Source organism: Engystomops pustulosus, chromosome 1 (assembly GCF_040894005.1).
Source record: "Engystomops pustulosus chromosome 1, aEngPut4.maternal, whole genome shotgun sequence".
NCBI classification, from domain to species: Eukaryota; Metazoa; Chordata; class Amphibia; order Anura; family Leptodactylidae; genus Engystomops; species Engystomops pustulosus.
The window spans coordinates 254,736,614-254,749,139 of NC_092411.1; the positions used below are offsets into that span (position 1 = coordinate 254,736,614).

Consider the following 12,526-nt stretch of genomic DNA (forward strand, 5'->3'; position numbering starts at 1 on the left):
CTGCTGCGCTGAAAAGCACTGGAGTTCACCGACCCGGGCTGAGTGAAGGTAAGTGCAAGCTCCGCGACAGATTTTTTGTTTTTAATGCGGCGGTTTTTCCGAATCCGTCGGGTTTTCGTTCAGCCACGCCACCCGATTTCCGTTGCGTGCATGCCAGCGCCGATGCGCGACAATCCGATCGCGTGTGCCAAAATCCCGGGGCAATTCAGGGGAAATCGGCGCAAATCGGAAATATTCGGGTAACACGTCGGGAAAACGCGAATCGGGCCCTTAGTAAATGACCCCCATTGTCTTTTGATCTCTTGTGTTTATCTTATCATGTTGATTGTCGTGTCATGTTAAAAGAGAGTTAAATAAAGAAGTTTATATTCATCGAAGGTGAAGGTGCTGATCATTTTCTTGAGAACATTTTGCAGTTACACTCAATCACCTGCTCTAATGGCCGCAATCAGTGTTAAAAAATTAACAAAGGCAATCAATAAGGCAATTTACCAAAGTATAAAAAGTTCTGGTCCTTATTTCTTAACTTAAAAGTAGATCGTTCATCTATTTGGTATCTTTAAACATGAAGATACATCACACAATATAAGAAGAGTCATGTCTCTAAGTTGTTTACATCACCATGGTAACTAACAGCCAATAGGATTGTACGATCTGAAATTGGAAAAAAAAACAACAACTCAACAGTCAGTCACTATTCAGTTGATGGTGGAGATGGATCTATCCAGGAAGCACGTATGAGATATCAATGTATATATGATGTGATATATATATAATTTATTTATGCTTCTCTGTATAATATTCTTAAGTTTCTTCATATATGTTTCCACTATTACATTGGCGTCCATCCCAGTGGAGTCTGTAATTTCTGTGCAATATTCCCACCATCCCCCTGTATAATCCTCTCCATGTCTTGTGTGATGGTGACGGCTCTAGGACTGCAGTGAAGTTTCTCCCCTCGGGTGCCCATTTATCTCCACTCTCTTTATAAGGATATGACTGCAGATTTTATTAGTGGCTAAATAGAGAAACTCCCCATCACATTTATGTCCTGCCCTTATCAGTGGCAGTAAGACATGACTTGTAGATGTCCTGCACCTCCTTTATACACCCAATATTTGGGTGTTGCATTCGTGCATTCGCTGTGGGATCTGGTTGGGGTAGTAATATGTAGAAAATGTCACTGGGGTCATGGGGAGCAACGTGTAATAACCAGTGTAGTAGGGAAATCCAATTAACCTCAGCAAACAATTCAGTATGTAAGATATTTAGGGGAAGATTTATAAGATTTATATATGTACAAGAACTCTCCTTGTTGTCCTTAGAAACCAATCACAAAGTTTCTATTTTGTATTTTGTTCTGTGATTGGCTGCTATGGGCAACACAGACAGTTCTCATTTAGGAAGCTTCATACATCTTCCCCCGGTCTCAGTTTATATTAGTGAAGTGTTTTGAGAATACTTATTAAATATGTAGGGGCAGGTCTATATTTGTCTAAAATAAAAACTGTTTTTGCTGCATATAGCAATGGGCCACAGCTTAACTTTCGTTTATAAAGAACAGCACTATATCAAGTGATACGGTAGTTGTGCTGCAAATGGTTGCTACACACAACAGAGACAGTTTTCTAAAGGTCCTTAAATCCCTTTTCTCCTCATTTTATATCTATATGCATTTTAATTTATAAATTAAAGGACTGTATTCAATAAAAAAATGTATTTTATTCACATTAAATGACCATAGTTGAAATATTATACTATATGTCCTGTTCAAGTACAGTTATATTGTATCTCAATCAAAACAGTCTACAACAGGGGTCCTCTACTGGCTCCCAGCTTTCAGGCCAAAGCACAGCTAATGCCAGACCGCACAGACCAGGACATGGCTGGTGCCACAGACCACAGCAGATAGCTGGCGCTGAACCCTGTAGACAGCGAGACCAGACAATTCCTCGTGGTGGATTCAGTGGGACCAGACAATAGCTGGTGGTGGACACTGCAGTAGCCGGCGATATCACGATGAACTCGGCGGGACCAGATGATGGCTGTCGGCTGACACTGCTAGACCCAGTCAGTGGCTAGTGGCAGACGTTGCAAGACCAAATGAGGGCTCATTGAACGACGCAGGATCAGAGCATGGTGGACATGGCAGTACCGGACTATGGCTAGAGGAAGACAACGCCAGGACCTGAAGCACCTCACGATAGCTGTCGGTGCAAGACTAGATGATGGATTGTTGTGGACACCGCAGGACCAGACAGTGGCACATTGGACGTGGAACCAGACAATGGCAAGGTGGTCCAGATGGTGTAGACCAGCAAATGGCTGAAGCCATGGACCATAGCAGAAGGCTGGCGTCTAGATGCAGCGGACCAGTGGCCGGACACTGTAGACTCAGATGATGGCTGGCTGGCGAATGTGACAGATTAAGGCACAGCGGTTGCCTCGGGAGCAGATGATGGCTGGCAGGGGAATACAGTGGGACCAGATGATGGTTGGCAGACATCGCAGGACCAGATGATGGCCTGCGGCACACGCTGCGAGACCCAACAATGGCTGGCAGCACACGTTACAGGATCAGGCAATGGCACAGCAGACAACGCAGGATCATAGCACGATGGACGCCACAGGACCTGACGATGGCTAGTGGCAGACGCTGCAGGACCAAAAGATGGCTAGTGGCAGACACCGCAGGATTTGGCGATAGCTGGCGGACAACATCACAGGACAAGAAGATGGCTCGGTGGACTAAGCAGGATCAAAACATGGTGGACATGGCAGGACTAGACAATGGCTAGCGCAAGACAACTCAGGACCCGACGATGGCTGGCAGCTTATTCTGCAAGACTAGATGATGAGTTGCTGCGGACACCGCAGGACCAGACAATGTTACAGAGGATGCCACGGGACAGAGCATGGTGATGATAGGCAGGACCCGGCGATGAGTGGTGGCAGACACCGCAGGACCAGACGGTCGCTTGTGACACAGCGGAACCAGAGCATGATGGACGCCATGGGAACAGATGATGGTGGTATCTGACAGCAGTCAACACGGTACCCGATGGACCATTACTATTGGACACCATAGCTTTCGTCAGATGCCGCGGAACTCAACAATAGCTGGCAGTGGATGGCTGGTGGAGGACGCAGCAGGAACCAAAGATGGCTGGTGGCAGACATCGCGAGACCAGACGATGGCACACAGGAAACCGAGGGATCAGAGACCAGTGACTGCCGCAGACAATGCCTGGAGGTGGATGCAATGGGTGGCCGATGGATGACAGCATGAGTAAGAGTGCATAATCGCACTCGAAACGCGTAGGCAAGAAATCATAGTCTACACCGTGGACGCAGTGCTTGAGCGCATGTAAGTGTACTCTTGATTTTACTGGAGCAAATAAAGTGTTTCAAGATTTTCCACACTACCCTGCGCTGGATCGGTGTACTTTTTTGGATTTTCCATGAGAGTTTATAAACAATGGCTGTCAGAAGCTGTGAGACCAGACGATGGCTGGCGGACACTGCTGTCTGGTTGGGGCAGCAATATGTAGAAAATGTCATTGGAATCATGGGGAGCAATGTGTCATAACCCGTGTAGTAGGGGAATCCAATTAACCATAGCAGACAATTCAGTATGTAACATTTTTAGGGGAAGCTTTATAAGAGTGTGTAACGGAACTCTCCTTGTTGTCCTTAGCAACCAATCACAATGTAAATTTCATTTTGTATTTTGCTTTGTGATTGGTTGCTATGGGCAACACAGAGTTCTCATTTAGGAAGCTTCATACATCCCCCGGTCATAGACTCTGTATATATTAGTGAAGTGTTTTGTTACTTAAAAATTAACCCTTACATTATAACTATAATTCTATTGTAACAGTAATATAAAAATAGATTTTTGAGAATATTTATTACATTTGTAGGGGCAAGCCTATAATCGTCTAAAATAAAAACTGTCTTTGCTGCCTATAGCAATGGGCCACAGCTTAACTTTTATTTCTCAAGAAGAGCACTATATCGAGAGATACAGTAGTTGTGCAGCGAGTGGTTGCTACAAACAATAGAGACTGTTCCGTTAATGTCTGTGAATCCCTTTCCTCCTCGCTCTATTTCTATATGCATTTTAATTTATAAATTAAAAGACTGTATTCAATAAAAAACGTATTTTAATCTCCTTAAAAGGCCATAGTTGAAACATTATAGTATATGTCCTGTTCAGGTACAGTTATATTGTATCTTAAACAAAACAGTCTGCATCAGTTATGTACATGACAAGGGTCCTCAACTGGCCCCCAGCTTTCAGACCAAAGCACAGCTGGTGCCGGACGACACGGAACAGAGCAGACAGCAGAGGCGCCAACTGCAACAGACCATAGAACTGCTGTCGCCGGACCCTGTAGAGCAGCCAATGGCTGTCAGGGTATGCTGCAGGATCAAACTATGGCACGGCAGACAACACCGGACCCAACGATAGCTGGCTGCGGATGCAGTGGGACCAGACAATAGCTGGCAGTGGACACCGCAGGACCCGATGATGGCACAGCGGATGCTGTGGTACCAGATGATGGCTGGCGGCAGACGTCGCAGGACCAGGCAATGGCACAGCTGACACAGGACCAGACAATGGCACAGCGGACACTACAGGACCAGAGCACAATGATAACTGGCGGCATACGCCACGGGATCTGACAATGACTACTGGCAGACACCGCAGGACCAGAGCATGATAGAAGACACCAAGGGGCTCAATGGACAATGACAGTTGGACGCCATAGTACCCAACAAAGGCTTGCAGCGGATGACTGGTGGAGGACACCACAAGACAAAGATGGCTGGTGGAGAACACTGCGGAACCCAAAGATGGCTGGGGGCGAGACTAGACAATGGCACTCCGGAAACTGTAGAACCAGAACACGGTGGCTGCCGCAGACAATGCCTGGAAGAGGATGCCACAGGACCAGATGATGGGTGGCCGACAGACAACACTGCGGAAGCCGATAGATGATCACTTTTCGGCACTGTGGGACCAGATGATGGCTCGCGGATGCTGCAGGACCCGCCAATCACTTGCAGTGGACGCTTTGGGACCCACCAATGGCTGGTGGCACACGCTGCGATACCCAACGATGGCTGGTGAAAATGTTATTGGGGTCATGGGGAGCAATGTATCATAACCTGTGTAGTGGGAGGATCCAATCAACCTCAGTGAGAGCATACAATTCAGTAGAGAAGGTATTTAGGGGAAGATTTTTAGAGTGTGTAAAGAAACATTTTACTTTGTGAGTGGTTGCCATGGGCAACACACACAGTTATCTTTTAAGAAGCTTCATACATCTGCCCCCCGTCTCTGTATATATTAGTGAAGTGTTTTGTTACTAAAAAAGTTAATCCTTACTAATAACTATAACTGTATTGTAATGGTAATATAAAAATAGATTTAAAAAAAATATTTATTAAATTTATAGGGGCAGGCCTATAATTTTCAAAAATAAAAACTGTCTTTGCTGCCTATAGGAATGGGCCACTGCTTAACTTTCATTTATCAAGAGCAGCACTATATCAAGGGATATGATAGTTGTTCTGCGAGTGGTTGCTACAAGCAACAGAGACAGTTCCCTTTAGGTCCTTTAATCCCTTTTCTCCTTCATTATTTCTATATTCACTTTACTTTATAAATTAAATCCACATAAAATTACCATCGTTGATATTATATAGTATAGTATATGTCTTGTTCAGGTACACTTATATCATATCTTAAACAAAATGTCTGCATCAGTTTTGTACCTAACCGGGGTCCTCAAATGGCCCCCCACGTTCAGACTAGAGTACAGCAGGCCCCGTAGACCAACATATGGTGGAAGTCATGGACAATGGGACATGACGATGGCTGGCAGCGGATGCCTCAAGACCTGACGATGACAGGAGGTAGGCTTTGCAGGACCAGGCGATGGCACAGCAGACGATGCGGGATCAGAGCATGATGGACGCCACAGGACCATATGATGGATAGTGGCAGACAATGCAGGACCCGACAATGGCTGGCAGTGGACACAATGGGGCAGATTTATCAAGCAGTCTGAAAGTCAGAATATTTCCAATTGCCCATGGCAACCAATCACAGCTCCCCTTTAAAATATTCATGAGCACTGGTGAAATGAAAGCTGAGCTGTGATTGGTTGCCATGGGCAACTGGAAATATTCTGACTTTCAGACTGCTTGATAAATCTGCCCCAATGGGATCTGACGATAGCTGGCAGCAGATGTCATAGTACGAGATGATGGCACGGCGGACAACGAGGGATCAGAGCACAGTGCATGCAGCAGGACCTGGCGATGGCTAGCGGCAGACGGAGGGGACCAAACATGGGCTGGCGCAAACTCTGGACTAGACAATGGGTGGCTGCAGGACGCTGCAAGACCAGACAATGGCACGGCGGGCCAGAGTGCGACGATGACTGGTGTACGCTGTGGGACTGGTGGCAGACACCACAGGACCAGATGGTGGCTCGTGGAGGACATCAAGGTACTAGAGCATGGTGGACGCCGTTGGAACAGACAATGGTGGGAGCCACTGCTGGAATCAATGAGGGATGGCTGTCAGACGCCGCAGGACCCGGCGATGGCTTTTGGTGGATGCTGCAGGACTTAACGATAGATAGAAGCGGATGCTGTGATACCTGACGATGGCTGGTGGAGGACGCCACCGGAGCCAAAGGTGTCTGGTGGCGGACATCGCAAAACCATAAGATGGCATGCTGGACAACGCAGGACCAGAGCACGGTGGCTGCCACAGACAATGGCTTATGCTGAACGCCACAGGACCAGATGATGGGTAGCCGCACATCATGGGACCCGCCGATGACTGACGGATGCTGCAGGACCCAAAGATGGCTAGCAGCGGACGTCGCGAGAACAGATGATGACATGGTGGACACCGCGGGACCGGAGTACAGTGGTTACGATGGTTGGCCGACAGATGACTGCAGAATTCAACAGAGCAAACGATTGCTGGTGTTGAATGCTGCGGGACTAGACTATGCCTGGTGGCAGACGGCACAGGACCAGACAATGGCGCGGCCAACGCAGGAACAGACAATGGGTAGTGGTGGACGCTGTGGGACCAGAGCATGGTGGATGCTGCTGGACCAGACAATGGCTACCGGTGGATGCCAAGGGACCAAAGCACAGTGGACACTGCAGGACATGACGATTGCATGGCGGAGGCAGCAGGATCTGACATTGGCTAGCGATGGACACACCAGGACAAGAGCACTGAGGACGAGACAATGGCTGTCGTCGGATATCAAGTTACTAGACAAAGGCACTGCAGACACCGCAGGAACAAATGATCACTATAAGCAGACGGCACATCATGCATCTATAGAGATCATAGAGTGCAAAACGTAAATCACTTTCGTGAACCCATCAACTACTTTGTGGCCTTATGCTGATGGGTCCCTACACTAAAACTTTATTTTTAGGATGGGAGGTAAGTTAATATATTTATTAGTCTAGTGTAGCTTTTAAAAATCTGACCTTTAAGATGGGGGACAATATTTATTACAAAAATAAAGTCTTAGTGTAGGGACCCATCTGAATGAGGTCGCCGTGACGTGGCAGATGGGCTCGCATAATTTGTTGTGCGCTAAGAACCTCACATTTAAAGTTGTAACCTTAGTTTCATTAATCAGTGATTCATGAAACTAAAGTTAAGGGAGTGTCAGAATTTGCCGAGCACAGCGCTCACATATCTCCTGCACTCCCTTAGACATGGATATGTTACCGGAACCAAGCCAACTACGTTGAAAAAGAACCAGAACCAAGCTTAGTACATAAATACAGTGTCATAAGCCTCATTTATAGGTTTATACTGCACTAGATTATCACTAGATTATCACTGAGCCTGATGCTGGATTATAAATCTGCTCTAGTATAAAGACGCCATGTAGACGCCTCTCATAGGAGAAGCTAAAGAGTCACAGCACAGGGAAGATGCTGCAGAATTTGAGCTCATGAGTAGTAGAAGTTACTGTTAGGCCTCATGCACACGACTGGTCTTTTATGTTCTGTATATACGGCTGTATTCTAAATGTAAACATGGAACGTACTGCGCCAAATCTGTATAAAATACAGTGGGCTGGCAAGTGATGGGTGACTGACTATTGCCTTGCTGACAGAATGCACCTCCCAATGGCTCTGGATACTGCACGTATATACGGAAGCACGTGGTTCACAGTCGTATGCAGCACGTATTTAGCCCACATTTTATACGTTCCCGTCGTTTCCTAGTTTTGCATGGCTGTGACAGATATTTAACAGCTTTCATGCGGCACAAATTGGGGAGCATACCATCGGACAATCCGACTGATTTGGACTGAGCGCGGGATTTAAGTTTCAAATTGTGGTTGCAAGATCAAGCACTTACATACACCGGGAAGAAGAAGGTGAACTCCGCTGGACCTGAGCGGGGAAGCGACACATGCAGGATATCGGGTGCACGATCTTAGTGGATCGCGGCACAGTGCATTATCATAGCACAATGCACTTTCTGTAAACTCAGCAGCGAAATGGAAATCACACGATCTGTCTTAAGGGCCAATCCTGAGAGGGCATTGATACTATCACGCTTAAGATTTATCAGTAACTTCATGGCTCATATGAGTCCTCTTTAATGACAAACTTTCTCACTTACTACGCTTACACCAATCTTCTGTTGAAGCCCTTTTCTCTCCCCTCCCCACCCGTGTGTGCCCCTTTCCCCACCACTTCCCCCTTATACTTTATTGCTCAATTGGTAGAGTAGGTCGCTATGTATCTGATGTGTTATATTTCCCCTGCGAGGGGCATTTGTTTCATTTAGCTTGATCAATAAAGTTATGTTGAAACTAAAAATATTTCTCTGCTGTTTTAGCAACACAAACATATTGGGGGTCATTTACTAAGGGCCCGATCCGCGTTTTCCTGACGTGTTACCCGAATATTTCCGATTTGCGCCGATTTCCCCTGAATTGCCCCGGGATTTTGGTGCACGCGATCGGATTGTGGCGCATCGGCGCTGGCATGCAAGCGACGGAAATCGGGGGGAGTGGCCGAACGAAAACCCGACGGATTCGGAAAAACGGCCGCATTTTTAAAAAAAATGTGTCGCGAAAATTGCACTTACCTTCACTCAGCCCGGCTCAGAGTATTCCAGTGCGTTCCGATGCTCTTCAGCGCAGCAGCGCCACCTGGTGGACGGCGGAGGAACTGCCTTAATAAATCCCGGCTGGACCCGAATCCAGCACAGAGAACGCGCCGCTTGATTGCGAATGGACCGGGTAAGTAAATCTGCGCCATTAGGTTCCTCTCTTCATCTATACCTCCTCTACCTTCTTAACACAAACTTAAAGGGAACCTGTCACCAGATTTCCACTACTAAGCCTAATAAGAAGTTTTCATAACACTATAAACTGCTTTTAGCTAAAAATAAAATAGTTCCTATCTCCATAAAATGAAGTTTGTGATAGTAATATTGTATCTAGTGGGGAATCATCACCAAGTTAAGGGATGTTAGCAGATGTGCAAAACCGCTATCCCGGGTACAATAAGATATATAGATGTGACAAAAATATACATAATTTGCACTATGCACCATTCGCTCCTTTCCCAATAAAAACGGTTTCCTCAACTTTGTAACTATTTAATGGAGTAAAATCACTATTATACCAAAATACTACAATGTAACATATTTTGTCAGAACATTAAATACTTTTATGTAAACATCTAATTAGTAGCAAATACACATATGATACATCTGATTAATATAGTGCTGGGCTCAAGCACTTAGAGCAGTGCTTTTAGAGACTGAGTGCCCAAACTACAATCAAAACTCACTTATCATATATACTCGAGTATAAGCCTAGTTTTTCAGCACAAAAAATGTGGTGAAACCCCAAACTCGGCTTATACTAGAGTAAAAAAATATATAGGTTTTACCAGGTTTTGCGGTAAAATTAGGGGCCTCGGCTTATTCTTGAGTCGGCTTATACTCGAGTATATACGGTATTTATTGCAAAGTGCCAACACAGCATTTTAACCAGCACGTTATTGCTACCTGCTGTGTCACAAATTTGAATAGTTTCAGCCTCTTGAGAACGCCAATATAGTTGACAATAAGGGCAAATGTGGATCACATTGTATCATCTCTCCAGGGTCCCTCTATATAGGAAGAAACATGGGACCAGCAGATTAACCTCCAAAGAAAATCCCTTTCCACGCGTTCTCACTCTTTCTGCAGTCCCTAGCACCCAAGGATGTGTTGCTTTAAAATAGCCCATATGTTGAGTTGAATGGGACTGTAGGAAGATTCTTTGAGTCCTGTCAGGCAAACTGTGCTGGGGTGATGGCCTGGGTGCCCACAGAGAGGGCTCTGAGTGTCACCTCTGGCACCCGTGCCAAAGGTTCGCCAGCACTGACTTAGAGTAACTATCTCTGCAGATAAAAATACTGTATATAAAATAGTAAAGTAAGTAAACCTTAACTCCACCAAGAGATCCACTTAATGAATGTGCTGTTAATTTGCCACTTGGTCTGCATATACCATATGGTTAGCGCTTTATAAAAGGCTTTTGAGTATGGATTTTAAATATGTAGGGTGCCTTGTGCATATGTATATCACAATTTCAGCATCCAATGTTTGAATGTCCACAGTATAAATATTATCCTTTGTACGTAGTGTGATATATATTGTTGGTTGAGGTTTAAGTGTAGCAATACATATCTTAGCGTCTCTATGCAAGTAGTATGTTAGTTGTACAAAGATGGTGCAGTAGTTCACGTATTACTCACCACTGGCGTCCCGGGAGGTAAGTTAGTAGTGTGGCTTATGCTCTACTTACAATATTGATGAAGTTTCCTTTCATGCGCACGTGTGGTTTGGCGCACCACAAGTAGAAGAAAGTCAGTAGTTATGTCCCGATCTCCATGTGATTGACAGTCCTGTTGTATATTCGGAGGGCTTGTGTTACTTGCGCACCCGTTGTCATCTGTTGAGGCACACCCCAAATCCAAGGATGGGACCCATTTGATCGCGGTTCCTATTCAATAGAAGTAGCCGCCTCTCCCAGTGAAGTGTTCTCCGTAATGAGGTGTCCGCCCTAAGTGATTTTTTAGGTTATCACTTGCACAATAGGGAGTTTTAAGTGAAGCAAATAGGAAATTTCTCTGTCCTGAATGTGGTAAACACAAAGCTTGTTGGGCAGCTATTTGTTTAGCAGTAATTACAGAGCGGCCGAGCTGGTGAGATCTGTAACTTTATTTTTCCGGATAAAGGGAGTGCTGGCAGATTACAAGACATAGCAAGAAAACAGCTAACAGCCCATGTAAGGTATGTTTGGTGGGTTAGAGGCAACGGGGCAGGTGACAGGTTCCCTTTAAAGGAAAATCAAACATGGCTCCTCTCAGGAATTACAATTCCCCTTGACAGACGCCCATTATTATATACAGTAGGAAGCACAAATAACAGGTCTGCAGAAAAGTATTATAATATGTCTACAGCAGACGCCTCTCTAATCACTTCTGCACTAAAAACTTGTTGAGCTTCGAGTGTGAGGATATTTACCACTAATCGCCACCAGGTGGCGATACAACTTTTATTCAATTTATAAATTTTGATGCTACACATACACAATGCATGTTACATTATGTCTGGTTCTAGAGTGCAATGTTTTTTTTGCTGTGTTTATCTATCTATCTCTTATATCTATCTATCCATCCCATATCTGTCTATATATCTATCTATCCATCCCATATCTATCTATACATTTATCTATCTTATAATAGAAAGAGATGTGGCGCTGAGAATTAACACCCACCTGCTAGACACGTGCTCTGTGGTAAACCATGAGCCACATATATAACTTTTTTGCGCCTAAGTGTAGTAGTTGCGCCTAAATTCTGGCGCACTGTTGCGCCATAATTATCACAAGCTACAACCATACTCCTCACCTTTCTCCCCAGACAGTTTTAAAAAAAATGTATTTGTGTTAAATTGCTTTAAAGCGATCCGACCTCTTATTAAATAAGAGGTCGGATTCTCCTATCTTGAGCCATACATGCGATGCTGCCGGCTTCTCCTACAGGTCTCCGCAGACAGGGGGCGTGGAGGGGGTGTGTTTGCCCACTTTGCCCTCGACCTTGGCTGCCACCGCGGACAAGTCACGGCTGTGGAATGACCTGGTGGTACTTCGCTGCAGCAAAACCATCCTGCTTTGTGGCAGGCTCTGGTGAAGACCGGGTGTCACTTAGATTTCTGTCATAGGTGTCGGCTTGTGTCATCGTACGCGGTGGTCCAGTAGGTTCACTAAACCGAAGCCTTGACATCTATCTATCCAACCATCTATCTATCTATCTATCTATCTATCTATCTATCCAACCATCTATCCATCTATCAATCATCTCTCTATCTATCATCTATCTATCCAACCATCTACCTATCTACCTATCTATCTATCTATCTATCTATCTATCTATCAATCATCTCTGTATC

General features: G+C 45.2%; 1 protein-coding gene across 2 annotated transcripts in view; it reads left to right on the top strand.

Annotated features, from left to right (window-relative positions):
• The first annotated feature begins 701 nt into the window (after positions 1–701).
• The window catches only part of BEND4 (BEN domain containing 4), a 122,675-nt gene continuing 110,850 nt past the window's right edge, over positions 702–12,526 (top strand). For both annotated transcript variants that reach the window (XM_072124992.1, XM_072125000.1), the window contains exon 1: positions 702–750. In XM_072124992.1, coding sequence (XP_071981093.1) covers positions 738–750 — 13 coding nt within the window. In that variant the 5' untranslated portion in view covers positions 702–737. The remainder of the gene's footprint in view (positions 751–12,526) is intronic.